The following is a 19,929-nucleotide window of genomic DNA, read 5'->3' on the forward strand; positions in this document are numbered from 1 at the left end:
CAGGTCTTTATTTTGTTTTTCTATTTTTTGTCTTCAAAGGCCACTTGAACATTTACCCTTAAAGACCTTCTGTCCGGACCTCTTTTTGTGCGTTTACTTGTTTAGCCAAAGGGAGTTAAAGAGAAATACTACTACAGTAGGCTGTTAGGAAAGAAGACACCACTCATTTGTGTGTGCGGTTTCCTTATATCTTGTTGCTGTCTTCTATTTACAACACTAAGGGAAGGAAGAGAGAAAGGGAGAGAAATTCAGCATGCAAAACATTACACATACCTTGCGTAATTAAGATCACTACAACTAGAAACTTCAACCTGGCCTTGAATGATTTGAAAGAGAAAGCAAGAAGGGCTTTCTGTGCCATTAAAAAGTCTATCCAATTTGACATACCAATTAGGGAATCTGGCTCAGCATTTTCCAATCAGTCATAGCCCAATCGCATTATATGACAGTGAAGTGTGGGGCCCATCTTAAGCACAGTGGGTTTGGAAAATGGGACAAACACCCAGTTGAAACCCTGCATGCAGAGTTTTGTAAAAACATCTTCAAAGTAAAGAGGAGCACACAATGTATGCAGGGCTGAATTAGGCCAATAACCGTTATCAATTAAAACTGAAAAACAAGCCAAAATCAAATTCTGGGAACAAAATCAAATTCTGGCAAGTGACCCTAACTCGTATTGTTTTAAAGCCCTGAAAAGACAACAGATAAGTACAAAAATAAGTTCCCTCTGCCAGCTAGTATTGAGGCTCACACAAACTAACGAGAATAATCGCAGTAATAATAGTCGCCTCAGGACTATGCCATCCATGCACAAGCAGTCCAGCCAAACCAAATTATAAACACAGAAAAACAAAATTGTCTTACATATTTGACATATTCAGAAAAAAGACAAAATAAACTGCAATGCTGTTTGGACCTGAACAGAGACTACACTATAGCAGACTACCTGTCCCCAGTGTCAAACAGAGGAAACAATGTCAAACAGAGGAAACCCTTGACCAGGTACAGATTAAGCAACCACAGCCTGGCTATTGAAAGAGGCAGACACAGGCAAACCTGGCTGGCCAGAGAAGAGAGACTGTGCTACTGCAGCTACGGCATGATAGAAACAGTGTTTCACTTTTTGAGTTAATGCTGCCAATTAATAGGCATCCAAAATTAATGATTTCCTAAATTGAAAATAATCTACCTAGATTTTGAAATTCTAGACAATCGAATTCTAAGAATGTTATTAGGTGAGGAACAGGATTGTGGCGGAGTTGCAGCCATATATTTAGATGCCTGCCACACTTGAAGAAACAAACAAGCAAACACACACACACACACACACACACACACACACACACACACACACACACACACACACACACACACACTAACCTGAGTACATGAGTAGGAAATATCTGCTCTGAACCATGTCTGTTGTACATGGGATCTTCTTTTGAATTGAATTGAAATGCGAGAGAGAGCAGACTGTGAAGCACAGATTGCACCCTATTAATGGTATACAAGATCCTCAGGCAGCAACAAAACATTTTTTTGTCTTTTGTCTACTGATATTTTTAGTGCCAAAATTTCACCTCTAGCTTCAAATTTGACATCAGGTCCAAATTGAGCATAGTTGAAGCAGGAGTGTCACTGTGGAGGTTGGAGGATGCTTTCAGAGAGAGAGAGGGAGAGAGAGAGAGAGAGAGAGAGAGAGAGAGAGCGAGAGAAATTGTAACTGGAGACAAATTGAAAAATGTTTAAAATGTGGTTTATGCTTCATCTATCTATGTGCTGTAAAGCTGATAGAAATCATCTGTCCTAGCTCTACAGAAACAGCGTTACAGAAACAGATTTAGGATGTGGATAAAGCTTGCCCATCAATTCTGGGAATCAGATTCTGGCAATGACACAATCAAAGAATTTCACAGTGAGGAAAAAAACAAAAACAAAAAAAACAATTAGATTTTCAAACACTCCAAACTGCGGGATCTAAGCTCACATTATCTCAGAAACACAATATTTTCCATCTGAGCCTGTCAGCATATGTTTGTATTTATGGCTATGTGCCATCTCTAGACATGGGAACAAACTAACAGAAATATTTCCATTGTCCTGTAATGCAGTACCAAGATCTAAAACAGATTGGCCTGTGTGTTTGTTTACCCTTGTTACATGTTTTGTGAAATAAGTGTGTCAAATTGATGAATGAGTTCAGTGAATGTGTGCCTATCAGTCATAATAAATTACTGTTGAGAGTTAAGCTTATCCAAGACAGCATTAAATAAGTAAAGGCTTATGTAAAACAACCATAAGCCTTTACTTATACTTAGGGGCAGCCATGGCCTACTGGTTAGCACTTCGGACTTGTAACCCGGAGGGTTACCGGTTCGAACCCCGACCAGTAGGCACGGCTGAAGTGCCCTTGAGCAAGGCACCTAATCCCTCACTGCTCCCCGAGCGCCGCTGTTGTTGCAGGCAGCTCTCTGCGCTGGGATTAGTGTGTGCTTCACTTCACTGTGTGTTCACTGTGTGCTGAGTGTGTTTCACTAATTCACAGATTGGGATAAATGCAGAGACCAAATTTCCCTCACGGGATCAAAAGAGTATATATACTTATATACTTACTTATACTTATACACTGAATTGTGTTAACATATATAAACTTGATTAGTAGCAGTTATTTAGTTTGCTGGTACTGTGACTTTCATTCACCATTATATTTCTGATAATTGGAGATGGGTAGCAGTTTACAGCTGATAGGTAACTTATTTGACCTCTGTACTCCCTCAAAGGCCTTGACAAATACACAAACCATGTCTGATGCTGGGCCTCCACTAAAAGCTCTGAAGCTCCTCACTGAAAGATTTATGAGTCCGAGCAAAGATTTAGAAGCACCCTGTTAAATTGGTTTTCTGCTCAGTTCAAGTGGTTCAGTTTCAAGAGTTTTTATGGTTTTAGTGGTGGTCTATATAACACACACAGATGACTGTGTTTTAGGTAAACCAACATGCCAGATCGACTTAGTGCCTCAATCAAAATAATCCAGATAGATAGTTGGATGACAAACGTGAATAACTCTGAACATTGTTATGGCATGGAAATGGCACGAGTTCCCTAAACAGCAAAGAAGTGGGTAGAAGCTCCACCCGTTCCATCAGTTATTGCTACATGTCTTCACCATATGACTTGCATATCTTATTTTCCTTAGGTTAGATACACAGCTTGAACATTTTTTTGAACATGGTGTTAAAATGTTCAAGTGAAATCATAACAGACTTTCTTTACCACTCACCATTGCTGTTTTCCTCCATGTGCCTTTAGGCAGCTCTGCCACTTTGGGGTTGCACATCATTGAATTAGTTCAGAAAATTCAAACGCAAAAAATATGCCATCCACCCACATTTCAGTCAATTTTCCAGTTGGCCGGGAACACATATATCTGTATGTGAGACAACTCATACGGTTGTGCTGAACATTTGACAAGATGGCAATTTATTAGCCTGACGTAGTCATACTCAATTCTAGTCAGAATATGAGTCTGATACTGCTCCATTGGGACGTAATTATGGTCACCTGTCCATCATCATAAAGCCCGGTTTGATTGGTCCGCCAGATCTAGGGCGAGCATAGTTGCTCCACAACGGAGCAATGCCAGACCAAACTTCCCGACCTCAAATGTTGTGGGCGGGACTAAGTTCGGCTGGCACCCAGGCTAGCAATTTATCCTCATGAGCAATAAATGCTCAAACATCAAAACTCTACCTATTAACTTGGAGCTAGGCAGGAAAAGTCGTGTCCCCAGTCGTTTTTTACTGATATGAGTCCAAGCCATCTCACATTTATCTTGGAAAAATAACTTTTAATGTTTTGTGTTCATCTGTGCTCCTTTCATTGTGATTGTATGCTATGGTAGTACTTTTGGTTTGCATGTATACACCCCCTCCAAGACTGATTGGTTTGTGTTTTTTCTGCAATGTAATGCAAGTGCCATGCACTTAACAAGTAAGATGTATATAATTGGAGTTGGAGTTTTGGTATGGCAGTTATTTTGCCTCAACTAAAGTGTTATTTTAGTGATCTTTGAAAATGAGGTTAGAAAAAAATACAGTATAAAGTAAATGGCATTATATAAGAAATGGCTATGTTAGTATACTGCTGTCACATTTATGGTATGTGTAGAAGTAAAACATGCATAGAACATAAACCTCCATTTTACAGCCACCAAGTGGTATGTAACTAGTCTGCTTTGTTCATAATATGCTTTATATTGTTTGAATAGATTATTATGACTACACATTTTTGGAGTTATTATTGTTTGACCAGGAACAAACTTAGTTGCAAAACTATACTTAGGTAACTCATACATGGGCATACTCTACAGCATATGGTTCCTTATCTCAGCTCCACAGTGAGCTGGTCTTATCTCGTCAAAGCAACCTGTTGCATCATATACAGTTTCAACTGTTCACACTAAATTAGTGAATGTTATGTTGAGACAGGTTTGCCGACTTCTTCCATATTCTGAATTTTATTTTATGGCCTCTAATTTCATATACATGGTTGTACATAAATGTAGCATTGCAATATTGTACACCAAAATAAAAAATAAAAACATTTGTTTTTATAAAAACATTCACACACTTTGAGACAAATAGTAGTTTTACTAATTCCATGGCTAATTTGTACAGAGGAGGTATCGACATACTGTATGGGTATAACAATAAAAAGTGCACTAGCAAGATCTGTACTTTCATCTAAATTCTGCACCAAAGACACATTTACCTGAGTGCATCTCTGTTTGACCCTAAACACACTCCAATTAAAAATGCATTTCCTGCATTAATGCCAAACAGGTAGGATGCATTAAGCTTCCACAGAGGAGGGGATAAGTCACCACACACAGCCAAAAGAAAATCTTGTTTGTCTGAACTGAACAACTTAAAGATGTATTTGTAAAATTCTACATGTATACATTTGAAAGAGAAATGCGTAATTTATGTTATTATCATTAAAACAGATGTCGTTCTGAAGCCACAAATAGAGTTTCAGTGTTATGGTGCATTCCATTTCTCAATTTCAGGACATTCATTGCATGTATTTAAATTGATCTGGTGCTGTTAGAATACAGACAAATATTGTGACTACTGTTTTCCAGACTTTGAACAAGCAGCCTCTTTATATAATTTCCATAATATCTATACATACCTGTATTGCTCTTTTAAATTTCACATTTTACTTTATTGCCACGGTGTAGTTTGTGTATGGGAGACTATGACTCTCTCTCTCCACATCCTTGACACATATACAAGTCTTATTCAGAGGCTTGTGTATTCACTACCATGCCCTGGAACTCGTTTGGCATACTTCATTTGATCAGATTCAGTTTCATGTTGGTTTATATCCACTTGAGTAGGGAGTTGAGTGGATCTTTGAAGGGCTTGTTTCAGGTCAGCAAACACCACAGTTGTCCTTGATGTTCCTGCCGACAGTTCCAGCTGCTACTATTCAGTAAACAGTATGCTAATAATAATATACTTCCTGAACATTTTAGTTCTTACAAAGTTAGGGTTTGTATATGTTTATGGGTATTGGTATTATTTTGTTGAATTGTATTTAGTCAATATTCATATTAGGTTATAACTTTACCTTAAACTGTTCATTTTGATGTTAATGTAATAATTATTGATGCCATTGTAAGTTGCTTCAGACAAAAGTGTCTGCTTAGAATCATAAACATAAGTATTGTCATAAAAATGTTAAGGCTTGTGAACAAGATGGTGTGTTCAGTGGAGCCTGTAAAGTGCTTGCCCCAATCTCAGAGCAACTGCACTCAAGGAAGGCTTTTATACCTTGGAGAATAAAGAGCATAGGACAATGATCAGTTGAACTCTGTAGGGCTTAGAAATGGCATATACCGGTACCTATTTCATGTTGTGTCCCAAAAACAAAGACCGTTTGTGCATTCAGTGCCATACCTTGTCTTCTTTAAAAGTGTACTTTTGGAAGTAAGTACTGTAAACATAGGGTTATGTCAGTAAGAGTCTTCTCCATTTTACTAAGCACATTTTATAACATTTTGTGCCTAGTCTGTGTTTACGTTTTGCTGACTCATACGCTTCCATTGTAAAGGATTTTCAAATGTATGATTTTAGTGTTCAAACTGAGTACTGGATCAATTTCATTCATTTATATCTACAGTGAAAACGTACACCCAATAATGTTGAGTTTTATGGGACGCAAGTAGGCCTTCAAACGAATTGTTGACCATGGGGACAGGCGTACTTACCAATTACCCACACTTTGTGGCATGACTAAAGCACCACCTTTCACTCTGTGCTATCCTTAATACTGTGACTAAACCTGTCTGACTAAACAGCGTCATATTCAGTCAGTCAGTCAGTCAACAGTCAACACATTTCTCATTTCTAAAGTCACCTTGTTGACTATTTATTGATCTTGACTTCCAGGTGGAGAGAATAGTGGACAAGCGGAAGAACAAGAAGGGCAAATGGGAGTACCTGATCCGGTGGAAAGGCTACGGCAGCAAGGAGGACACCTGGGAGCCCGAGCACCACCTGCTCCACTGCGAGGAGTTCATCGACCAGTTCAACAGCCTGCATCTGCACACAGATCGCCGAACCACCAAACCAGCCGCCAAGTCCAGTGGGGGTTGCCCTCGGCACCTCAGCCGTCCAGGCGCCCCGGAGCACACGCGGGCTCGAGGGGACCATCGGAAGAAAAAACGTCCTTCTGTGACAGGGACTGTGGCTGGGGTCGGGGGAGGGCTTGGGCTCGGGGCCGTTGGAGGAGCAGGACTGGACTCCCAGCATAAACCCAGAAAGGTGCCAGCAGGGAGCAAGCCAACCGGGGACAGAGTGACCAAAACTATGCCATACAAGAGCGTGCCAGGAGGGCTTCAGTTTGTGCCTTCTCCTCGCAGCCCTAACGGACTACAGAATGGGGATGTGGACCCCTTGCATTACAGGACTAATGCCAGAACAGCACATGCGATGCCTAGTGGGGAGAGGATGGAAAGAATGCTTGGGGATATGGACATCAGTGGAGCTCCACCGCACATGAGCAGATTAGGTTAGTGCTTCATTCTTATGGCGTATTGCTATTTATTCCCATTCCTTTCTCTCTTTTTCCACATTGTTGAAATCGGTGGTCAGCTACGGCTTTTAGAAGTGGTGGATTAACATCGCATATTAAGAGAGTTTCAGTCAATTGCAATGCAAATGAACTTAGATTTGGCATAATCTACAACATAATCTACATGTCTCGCAACACCTGCTTAGTGTAATGGGTGTACTATTCCAGTAATCTCCTTAATTTGGCTCTCTAGCAGCGGAGGTTAATATATATTAAAATATTACCGTGAGGTTTTCTTTCAGCCAGTTTCATCTTGTGTGAAGTATGAAATGTAGTCAGAAATAACAGTGCAGTGATAAGATACAGAATTGTATGTTCCATAAACTCAGGGGTCAAGAATAAAAACAGTGGATGTCTTCAGTGCTGTCCTTGGCCTGTGCCTGTTTAATGCTGGGAAAAGACTTATGACCATACACTATGTGAGCGGGTCATAACAAACAGAGTTCACTGAGACAACCCAGACTCAATCATGGCAGAAAGAGCTCATCTAGGACTTCTGAAAGTTTGAAATAAATAAAGTTGTTGCTGACAGTGTGACTCATGTAGCAATGATTGTTAGTGTGAGGACATTCTTGTTCACTGCGTGAGCTGACTTCATAAGTGCCATTCCCGTCCCTTATCTATCTTATCTCTTTGTTCATTGTCGTCTGCAAATTTACAATTTCCAGTGTGTTTCATGTGCTGTTCAACAGACTAGAAACCTCTTACAGAAAAGCCAAAAGATAAATCTAATCCAAAATAGTTTGACCATTGGCGGTATCACTCAATAGTGTCAATATTGATAGCCATTCTTTGTAAAACATCCACTGTGCAATTTACTAGTCTTTTTGCTTAGTTCAGTATCACAACATAATAGTGGAGTATACCACACATCAGCATAATACAGAATAATAGAGACTCTTTCTGGGCTTTCTTCTTCCTGTCTGTTCCCGGATAGGAAGGGAGGGAGGGAGGGAGGGAGGGACAGACAGACAGACAGACAGACAGACAGACAGACAGACAGACAGACAGACAGACAGACAGAGTCCTATTTCCGCTGTTTTAACCATTGGCATTGCCATCAAAATAGATTCTATGAGTCATATCCTCTGAAGCTGTCTACCCTTGTAATTGCAATAATAATGTCTGCAAATGAGAGTCATGAGTTTTATATGTTTGTTTCTTTAGTGCTGCCCGAAGCATACATACAAACAAACCAACAAACTAACTAACAAACAATAAGCTGTATTTCCTAAACATCTGTATTTCCTTTCTACAGATGGCCAAATAGGATAACCTACATTTGTGACAGTTTTGGGATCGCAACCATTCAGTACCATGCGTCGCCCCCTTTTGTGGCTTGTTCATTGTGTTCCATATAACTCTGGTAGAATCATGTAAATACTGCCGTTCTACATTCTGTATAGTTCCTTTTGTGGAATGAAAATAAATGATGGTGAGGCAGCACATTTATAGTTCAGCTGTACACTGGTATTTGCCTTTCCAAATTCAAGGGAAGGCAAAGACCCTGAAATGTAATATGATTAGGTTAGAGGTCAGGCACAGTGTTCGTAGGCGCTGTTTCCTCTTCAGTAATTTGCTCTGTGGTTATATTGTAATGTCCTCTTGTCCCATGCTATCAATGTCTGCAGGTCTGTGCAGAATATTTTGGTTTGCCAGAGATTATCAAGGTCATGCTTTCAGTTGAAAACAGATGATTATATAGTAGACCCCTCTAGTGCCAGGAAAGGTTTAATGTCAACTCTGAAAATTGTGTTGTTCCACCAAACATTTATTTTCTGCCTATGCCAATTCAAGTCTCTTTGTCAAAGTGAATTAAGATAGTAATCTGGAGGTGATGGCACCATTTTGAAGCCAAAACAATAGCTACAACAGAGATGCGGAGAAGGACAGAGAAGGTTAAGGTCTCTCTGACTTTCTGCATTGATATGCTCTTACGAAGACACTGAAAACACACAGACACAGTGAGCAGAATACCATTTGATTTGATTAAGTGATTTGGAATAAGCCCTGAAAACAAAGGCACTAATTGGACAGTTTTTGTTCTCACCACTAAACCATACCATCAAGCTGTACAGAGACTGGGTATGTGGCCACATCTGTGCTACCAGTGTGGCCAATGGGAAACCAGTAGGGTGCGCAGAACTACTTACAGAATTTCCCCCTGGAATTGGGCTCTTAGGAATTCCGAAAGTTTGGTTCCATATTGAAGAAAGAATACCCACTCAGGTGAAAGTGCCCGCAAGCAGAATTCCAGAATGTCTTATAAATAAGCTAATGGAATAGGGTGAAGCGTGGTAAAAATATATCCCTAAAAACAATATATAAATTCCAAGAACTTCTAAGAACAGCATGCTACCAGGGAGGGTATTTAAGGAGACCTGACAAAACCTCTTGGCCAGAAAAGCCTTAATCAATATTTTAAGTGTCCATTAATACTGACCTAGTCCGTCTGACATTGTTTTTGTGTCAGTGACACTTTTTTAACATAACAACAAAGATACCGTATAAGTAAATATACATATAGTGATTAAATACATGTTATGTACTCTGTGGTAAATAAATATTGTACCATACAGAACAATACAGTACAATACAGAACAATACAGTACAGTGCAATAAAATACAATGCAATGCAATGCAATGCTGGTGAGGCTTAGGGAGGGCATCAGAATAGTGTGAGTCAGCCCCCCCTCCCTCTGAAATGTGGACAAAGTTAGAATATGAAGAAGAGTTGAAGGGACAGCGAAGGTCTTGATCAGGAGTGATTGTTTATATATGTATCCAAGCCGTTCCTTTAATAATTAAATTGTTAACTGATTCTATTCTGTCTACTGAGTCTTTCTGGTAGAAATATAGAGAACATAACAGCTGCCTGCACAGCGTGTATACAAGAGAAGTTTTGTTCCCCAAAAGTAACCTGCTGTATTTTTTTTCCCCCCTTGGCCTTGTGAAGACACTTCAATGGTACTGTTTCTTTCATCTCAAATGCCTGTCTGTCTCTATAGACCACTGACCTATGTAGCCTACACTGGGTTATTTACCTGAACCATGATGGAGAGGAATACATGGATTAAACTTTGCGAGAAGTCTCAACGTTTCTACAGACTGCACCACCTGTTCTGCATTGTCTAGCAGTGTCTAGCATTGGCAAGGTTTTTTACCTCCTTCCCTGGAGGGGCCAAGTCCCATATTTATCGATCAACCCTAGGAACTGCTGCAGTCCCGCAGGAACTGCTCACCGGAGCCCAGAAGGAGGGCTGCTGCCGACTGGCCAGCTGCTTGGCCCAGCAGGGTGTCGGTAGTCTTCCTCAGCCATGGTTCTTTTCCCAGCAGCCTGCTAGTTTGTTTGCAACATTACGTCCCATTTTGCAGTTAAAATATGTCTAAATGATCACATTAACATTTATTTTTTTTATTTTTACTTCAAAAGTAAACCCTTATTAGCTTTTTTTTGTTTTACCTTAAAGCAACACCAACGAGTTTGTTGTACCTTAAAATAATGTTTCCAAACTTGTTTCAGTTTGTGGTTCATCAACTCGTAACAGGCTGAACGGCGCTTCTGCATTCGCTTCGCGTCCCTCTATCAGCTATAACTGCACTGTGTAAGTTTGCCAGATCGGGTAGCGGATCTGTAGTTCGATAGAATGAGACATAAGAAACTACAAAATTGCCTTGCATCTGATGTTGCAATACATCATACTTTCATAAAATCATGCAACATATTCTACCTTGTCTCTGGACATCGTTATTTGCAAAGCCGGTGCTGGATAAACAAATAGCATGCGTGCGGCTTAGGGAAAGTTTGTTGATGTTACTTTAAAAATATCATCTTATTAGCTCAATATATCTCCCATATGATTTATATGTAGACCAGTGTTACATGTGGCTTCTAGCAGTCAGGTCTGGTCATTGGCAGAAAATATTGTGAAACTGTAAAGACATGGGTATGGTGCATGACTGCTGACCTGAGACTGCCAGGGTTTATACCTTGAGACTGGTTAACACTTTTGATAAAAGTTGCATCTGTTGTGCAAGGTCAAATCACCAAATAGAGAATGGAATGGAAACCAACTGTTGTTTGGATATCTAAAAATGTTGCATAGAAATCTAGAATCTCTGAATTGGTTATGCTTCAACATTCACCCATCCACCCTCATATTGGTTCTGAAAAAAAGGTAAAGACATTGCCCTTTGTTGGAGCCTGGATTTGGGAAAGCATATTCCCTGAGCTGTTTAGAGCAAATGTCTCTAACTTAGACATTTGATAGATGGGGGCCCTGAACAGTAGGACGATGAATGTAGTAAACATATAGTCTTGATTCACAAATATAAGGGCCCATATGAATCCACATTGTCCTTAAATCTTTGTACTTTTCCATTCTGATTGTCATCCTAGGATACTGATTGCTTTGCCTGTTCTGATTAACAACAAAAAGGACAGATTTTATACAGTCTAATTCTCATTTTGGCTGTCGCTAGAGATGCTAGATGTTTAGATTTTGATATTGTGTCTGTTGTACAAGATGTTGACAGCGCAATAACGAACAGGAAACTGCAATTAAGGCAATTAAGGCATGTGTTAGGAAGAAGGATGTTTTGGCTGTTCTGCCTACTGGATTCACAGTAGGCTGTTTCATTGCTCTGATTAGTTAGGTCTATCCAATTTTGTGCGAGGCATTTTTCCCCAGTATCGGTTGAAACACACACCCAATAATCACGTCCCAAACATGCAGTATCAGACACAAATTCTGAATACTTATTTCCAAGCTTTGAGGCCTATCTTTTGGAATGGTTTGCATTGCTTACTGCTGGCATCCCTGCCATAGTCAAATACATGTTTAACAACCCCTTCAAAGGGTTCGACAGCTTTAATTCAGAACACATGGCATATTTGGTGGATTTTTCATAGTATTTTTAGCACTTGCCAGCATAGCAAATGCTGTGGAGAAAAGAAATACATTTCTGTGACTGGCCCAAAATGTGTAACATATCATTTGTCTTAATTAGGATGAACAGGTGTTGTGCCCGTCAGGACAAGCATCTGCCTGTCAGACGTCTAGCTTTACTAAGGCAACCTGCGTGTCAGGAGGTGGGACTCTGCACACACTCCACTGTACACTGACTGATGAGCTTCAAAACAGCTGGCGAGATCCCTCACTGCAGCTGCACCTATATGGACTCTCCACAGAGAACCATTGTACCAGGTGGAAATCATTAGGTTTACTCCACCTTGCGTCTGAGGAGAGACTCGGAGCTGTCTGATAGGTTGCTCCAGCGATCAGCACACAATCTACATTGGAACATACAGAGACAACCTCCTCAACCTAGAAGAATTGCTGGCCCATAAACCCAAAGCGTTTCGAGTGGCTGCCTTTTTAGTTCAGGCTTGTCAATGACAGTGCTTGTGTTGATTCTGAATGGCTTCAGGGTCGCTCAGTAAGTGAAAGCATTATGGGCCTCAGTACCTCAAGAGACTCTTAAGAATTGGCACTGGCAGTCATGAGAATATGTATTCCAGACCTTTATTTACAAAGCCATCCACGGCCTGCTTTATCCATACAGATTTCGACACAAAAGACATGACTCTAAATGCCCTCTTTTTGAACAAGAACTTATCCAAGATAAATATTCACAGTATAGATGTTTTTTTGGGGTCAGTATAATAGGACTTGGGAGCCAAACAGATACACCTCCCCCCAGACAACCCCCCCTCAGAGATTCTTCTGCCTGGATGCATGCTGCCCTGGCAGGACATATGATTGACAGACAAATCAATGTCCTGATTGGTTGGATCTCAGGAGGGCTGAGATCCCCCCCTATTACTGGGTTTCGAGCAGTCTGAGAGGCTAGAGTTGTTTCTTAGAGCATATACAATGATAGATGTGAGAACACAAGGGTAGTGCATTTTACATGCCCACTCCACCAACAAGAGATGAATGATGTTGATGATGTTAATGTTGATAAATGATGATGATGTTCAATTTGCATTACATGGTGCCCTGGTTCAGGACTGTGTTATATTTTCATTACTATAGCACCTGTTTCATATTATTGTTGGTGATATGAGCCCTATTTGAGTGATCTAAACATGTAATCTGAAATGTGAAAGTGCTTGTAAGTAAGTGTATTTAGGGCGTTTCTGAATTCACTTTGGCTATTTTGACAGTACTGTAGGAAAAGGGTTCTCCATGCCAGGCACATGGTTCTAAAGGGTTGTATTACAGTTGTAATTATGATACATTTTTTACTTTGCTTACTCCAGGACTCCTACTTAACTGGTATCACAAGGTTTTTGTAACCGTAGATAAATCCACCTTATTTTGTCTGCAGAAGAAAACCCAGTATACTGATACTCCCATTCATCTTTTTGCTTTCAAACAGGAGCTACTCTCGCAAATGGAGGATTAAATTTGCACAGCTCAGTGAAAAGAAAGTTGGCGGAGGACAAAGGCTACGTGTTTGACAAGAGACTTAGGTACAACGTGCGACAGAGCGACAACAACTGCCGGTTCCGAGACATTGTAGTCAGGAAGGAAGAAGGCTTCACGCACGTTTTGCTCTCGAGCCAAACCTCAGACAACAATGCACTCACACCAGAGGTAAGCCACCGACCAGCAGAGTCACTGGAACAATGCAAGGACTCATTCAGTGGGAATAACACACTCAGACTGAAGCCAATTTTAGCAGCAAATTATTACTATTATCTGGAGCACTGGGTAGGTACTCCATTAGACAATGACATAACATCGCATCAAAATGTTCTTGGGAGATGCAGAGGATGTGTGCTAAATAGTCTACATGGTATACAGTAGGTTACAAATGAATTATTTTTTTATTTTTTTTAAAAAACATCGTAGCTATTAGAAGTACAGTGTATACAGGTAAAACACCAAAAATTTGGTTAATCTAAATGTTTACCTAAATAAACATTATCAAGTGCCATATTGTTCATCAACCCTTTCAATGATGTAAACTAGTTGAATGCAAAAGGGGCAGCAGCACACATCCTGCAAAATAGTATGTTATTGATATTTAATTTGGTGGATTCCCTATTTGGCCAACAATGTCAATGACAAGAATGTTACCATTACACATTTTGTGTGACTCATTTTACTGTTATTTGTTATGAAAATAACACACCAACTGTATCATCTCAATATGTATTCAGTGTGTTATAACTCATTTTCTCATGTGAGATTGCCGACATTTGAGTGGCATGCATTGATTAGAGACCAAATGTATCAATAATGACATGTCTATCTGTGCTGGGTAGTGTTACACAATGTTTTCATTTGCAAATATTGAAGAACTAGCAAAAATTGTGGCAGAATGGCTACAGTGGCCTTGAAAGAAATCCTGTAAAATGTATTTACATAATTGTGTATTTTACACAGATTGCAACATTTTAATTGTCCTCAATACATCAACATTTTCACCTGACATTTTAACCAAATCAGGTTCATCTATGCCAAATCCCAACATCAGATGTTTTTCCCATTTTATGTCATTGCTGCTGAAATGTTTCATTTAGTTGTCTTCGTCAGCTACCTTAATTACACCTTACAGCAAAGCCACCCCTCCTGCTCCAGAAAAAATGTGTGTCCTCGGCCGCACTCACAAGAGACAGACTTCAAACGAGCAGTTACTCTGCACAAGCGTTGCTGAAGCACTGATATGCAGACTGTGGCCACACACCCATTGATCACTTCACAAGGCAGCCTGCCCTGAGCACCGTTAGGAAACAAGGTCAATGTTTTGTCAGTTGAAGGCGGGGCAGTCTTGTCTGATGAGTACAGGGAGCAGCCTCTGACTGCCCCTGGTTGTAATTTGTAGCAGGTGCATAAATGATGCAGACTGTCCTAAAGGTCTGGAGAAATCTGTCCGACCATATTGCCATTTTAATGATGCTCTGTCCATGGTGCTGGAAGCTTTGACAGTCTCCCCACACAATCACAAAAGGGGCTTGGCTGTTCATTTGCCAGTTGGAGCATTGCTGAATGAGACCAGAGCAATTCAACAGTGAACCTGAACGATAGTTCTGCATTGTCTTGCTGCAGATCTATTTTGTTTCCTGTGAATGTCAAGAGTGTTTTTGTCACCTATTTTTGTGGTAGGCGAGTGGCGGAAACCCACACATTTGAAACATGGGTGGTCCGTTCATTTCACAGTTGCTCTCAGCGGGGCGAGGGAGGCATGATAAGCACCCCAGGACGGCTCGGCTCTCCTCCTCCTCTTCCTCCTCCGCAGAGACAGTGGGGGATGCTGATAATGCCAGCCAACCTTCAGGGGGCGAATTGTGAGGAGATGAACACCGATGAATTAGTGTGTGTGTGTGTGTGTGTGTGTGTGTGTGTGTGTGTGTGTCGTTCAACAATCCTAAACTCCATTGTGGCTTATGAAGATGTTCAGAGCCCCCCCCCCCCTCTCCCTTTCTCTCTCTTTCTCTTTCTCTCTGTCTCCCTTCTCTCTCTCTAACTCTTTCTCTCTCTCTCTTCCTCTGCTCATGTTGGGGCTCAGTGGGCCTTCTCAGAGAGCCAACATATTTAGGCCTTAAAAATCCCCTCTCGCTCTCAGCCTCTCCAGAGTTAGTCAACAGTGCAGAGCGAAGTGGAAAATGGATTGAAGCGAGCAAAAGAGAGAGAGAGAGAGAGAGAGAGAGCGAGAGAGAGAATGAGAGAAGAAATGGTTGAGAGGGAGTGTGTTATTGCTTCCTGCCATCCCTTTCCCTCTGCCAATGCACTCGCACTGTTCTGAGTTGTGCGGTGGTACAGTCCCACTGGCCTCGTCGTCCGTCAGGAGGGAGAAATCGCCTCCATTTCCACCTCCCTTCCTCCGTCACATGGCTCATGTTCACGCCCCAGACAGTGAGAGGAGGAGAGGAGATCAATGCACCAGTAGGTCTAATGCATGAGACTGAGGTGTGGACAAGCACCCCTACACTAGAGCCTGACATAAGAAAGTGTTCTCTTCCTCTCTACCCTTACCAACAATCCTTGGTCTGCTGTCGAAACACTGGGGGGCTGTGCCCTGCTGATGTATTTTGCATTAGACATGGACAGAGAGCAGTCCTTTTCATGTGAACGTATGCACAAGTATGCACTGCTGCCCTGCAATCTGCCTACTAATGATTATCGGTTTGGACAGAAGGCACTGCCGTCACAATTTCCAAACGTATACAGACAGCTCATGCCCTCTGGTTGAAATGAAGAAGGAAAAAAAAATATCTCCGGTCTTTCTCAGCCCCCTATTCACATCTAATACTGACATCAGGCTGAGGTCATTGATGCTCAGTGGTTTACTCAGAATTTCCTCTCGTTTGGCGTTTGAGTGAAATTGAATAATATGAATAGTGGAACCTGCTTTGGCATGCACTGCACTGTGGTGTTTTCCACTGGACACTTGTCAATCTATTCTCCACTGCTCTCTCTCTCTCTCTCTCTCTCTCTCTCTCTCTCTCTCTCTCTCTTCTTTCTTTCTTTCTTTCTTTCTTTCTTTCTTTCTTTCTCTCTCTCTCTCTCTCTCCCTCTAGCTCTGCCTCTCCTCCCCTCTCTTCTCCTCTCTTGTGCTGTCACACTGAAGATAGAAGCTTATTCCACTGACCTCAATCCCTGCACTGAGGAGTAGGATGGATGAATGCTAAAGGCTGGGCAGGGAGCTGCAGGGAGCTGAGGCCTGGGGCTGTGTGGCTGTGTGACCCTCAGCCTTCCCTCCATATAGACTCCAGCCACACAGAGATGGTGTTCGCGCACATGTACTGGATAAATGCATGAATACATTTATTTATGTGCTTTATTGAAGCTGCACAGCTAGCTGGTACACACACACACACACAAACACACAAACACACACACAAATTAATAGATGAAAGAGTCATTTTAGCATCAGGCATATTACAGTTAGTAGGCAAGGCTCATGTCTTTGCTGAAACATTCTCTGTGCTTGATTTAGCGTGCCTAATGCAGGCAGACCAGCAGTATTAAAAATGTGTCCTAAAAATCCTAGAAAAGCAAACCACCCACCACCCAATTATTTTCCCACGTAAGCACTTTCGGTCCAAAACTTAATTTCTACAGAAAAACATTGACTGGCTTTCAAATGTGCTGGTCCATAGGACCATTGACTGGTACATGCTACCGACTTGTTTGACAAGCCCTTGCAGCAGCGGATCCCAGAGCATGTGTGTGCGTATCCCCTTGGGTTCTTGGCTTCCCGTGGCATGTGTGTGTGTGTGTGTGTGTGGAGAATGTTTGAAGTCCCTCCCAGTTCTTAATTTCGCACTGCTATCATTACCCTTTTCGTCTGGGAGGCTCATGGCTTTAATTGACTCTGTGCCGCTAAGCCGGTGTCAGCCCCGGCACTTGACTCCCTGCTTGCAATCTCCACCAAAACTACGGCAGGGATTACTCTCTGACAAAACGGACCGGGAGCAGTTCAATCCAGCATGCTATGACAGCCTAAATTGGGTCAGGTTGGGCCCTTTATCAGATTAGATTATAAAAAGACAAAAGAGGACGGGGGGGTGGTGGAGAGGAGCCTAGTTAGAAGGCTCCTTAATGAGTGTGTTGTGGTACAGCGATGGCCTTTACCCTGAGGTTGGAGCCACTGGGGGGCTATGTCACTGTCATCCTCCCTCTCCTCCTCCTCTGTGTTGGCGGATGGGGAGAAGCCCTCAGGCAGATGCTGGAATGGGCAGAGCTGATTTATGCAGTGTTTTGGTTTTTATACTAAATGGCTTGGTGTCAGTTGGGTATGTTGCTGATCGGATCATAAATGGCCACGGCATCGAAGAGGAATGACCAAAGAACAACAACTGCAGTGAGTTGGGAGAGAGAAAGCAAGAATACATAGGCTACTACTGGCCAAATCCTCTCCAATTGTTAGAATTGGACTCTGGGCGTTTGGGAACAGCTGAGGGAGGAGGCTACTTGAAACTGTGAGTTTCGATTCGGTGTGGCGGCGGACTTTCAGTTGACAGTAATTAACACCCTTTTGAACAATCTAAGCTGTGCGAACGTCAGAGGGCGGTCTACGCTGATGCATCATTAGTGAGACAGGAGGACAGCTGCATGCAATTCCTAGCAGAATAAAAAAAGTGGCTGCTGCTGAAGCGGCAGCATAAGCGGCAGCCCGCGTTTCAGCCAGCGTCGTTTAAGACGGACACGGTCAAGACAAGCAAGTTTACCTGTGCAAGTTCACCGAGCACAGGCACCGACAACGGCAACATGTGCCCTTCCACCATATCTGTTATCACCGGCCATTGCAGAAAACGGCATCATGCCAAAAGGGGCAGAAATGTCAAAAGGGGCAGAAATCCCCTTCACCTCCAGGAACTTAAACGGTCCTCACCGACAGAAACCTCCTTCTCCATGGGCTTGTGGAACTGTCAATCCGCAGTCAACAAAACCGACTTCATAGCTGGCTATGCCAACCACCTTTCATTGGAACTCCTTGCTCTCACTGAGACTTGGATCAAACCAGAGAACACTGCCACCCCGGCTGCACTCTCCACTAACCTTACACTATCCCACACCCCTCGCCTATCTGGACGAGGAGGCGGGACGGGCCTGCTGATCTCCAACAAATGGAAATTCACCCCGCTACTGCCTTCAAACAAATATGTCTCATTCGAATTCCATGCCATCACAGTGATCGATCCAGCAAAACTCCACGCGTGCTGGTCATCTACCGCCCTCCAGGCCAACTAGGCTACTTTTTATTGACGAACTTGACACTCTGCTATCCTCCATCCCTGAGCATGACTGTCCGCTTCTTGTTCTCGGTGATATGAACATCCACTTAGATGCCCCAGGCTCAGCGGACTTTTTGGCCCTGGTCCACTCCTTTGACCTCGAACTGGTTCAAAGCCCACCGACTCACAAAGCTGGCAAAGAGCTTGACTTGATCTTCACTCGGAACTGCAGCACAGACACCCTCATGGTGACGCCTCTCCATCTTTCTGACCACTTCTTCATCCAGTTCAACGCCAGCCTGTCAGAACAGCCTCCGGCTCCTCAGCTGATGGTCACGCTCGCCGCAACATCCGAACCTGTCTCCAACGCACTTCTCCTCTGTGGTTGCCTCCGGTCTACCTCCACTCAACACCTTCTCCTCTCTGGAGGTTAATGAAGCCACTGACTCGCTCTGCTCCACACTGACCTCGTGTCTAGACGAGCTGTGCCCTCTTACCACAAGGCCAGCTCGATCCAAACATTCTCATCCATGGCTAAATGATACCCTCCGATCGCAGAGCGCACCAAACTCTGAGCCGCTGGAGAGGAAATGGCACAAATCCAAACTAGCTGACGACCTCAAAATTACCAGACACTCCTGACCTCCTTCTCAGCCAGCATCACTGCTGCTAAGACTGCTTTCTACCATGACAAAATCAACAGCTTACAGACACTCAAAACTTTTCTCAACCTTCAAATCGCTACTCAACCCTCAGCTGCCTCCTCCTCCATCCAGCCTTACTGCAGATACCCTCGCCTCATTTTTTACAAACAAAGTGGCGGCAATCAGCAGTCAATTCTCTACATGCCCACTCAACGCATCTGACTCAGATACCGTGACTCCTACAACCTCTAGGGACTACTGGAACATCTTTTTTCAGCATTCACGCTTCTCTCCGAGAGTGAAGTGTCCAGACTCCTGACATGCAGCCGACCTACCACATGCTCGCTGGACCCTATACCTACGAGCCTACTTCAGTCCATCAGCCCGACCATCGCTCCAGCTATCACACATGTGATCAATGCTCGCTAACCTCCGCACATTTCCAACAGCGCT

At 42.5% G+C, this 19,929-nt stretch overlaps 1 protein-coding gene across 1 annotated transcript in view; it reads left to right on the forward strand.

The window, feature by feature from the left end:
- The window catches only part of LOC125307327 (chromodomain Y-like protein 2), a 46,566-nt gene that overhangs the window by 16,320 nt on the left and 10,317 nt on the right, over positions 1-19,929 (forward strand). Inside the window, exons 2-3 of the mRNA XM_048263247.1 lie at positions 6,456-7,077; positions 13,525-13,742. Of these exons, the coding sequence (XP_048119204.1) occupies positions 6,456-7,077; positions 13,525-13,742 (840 nt within the window). The remainder of the gene's footprint in view (positions 1-6,455; positions 7,078-13,524; positions 13,743-19,929) is intronic.

The sequence above is a fragment of the Alosa alosa genome, chromosome 14, assembly GCF_017589495.1.
Source record: "Alosa alosa isolate M-15738 ecotype Scorff River chromosome 14, AALO_Geno_1.1, whole genome shotgun sequence".
NCBI classification, from domain to species: Eukaryota; Metazoa; Chordata; class Actinopteri; order Clupeiformes; family Clupeidae; genus Alosa; species Alosa alosa.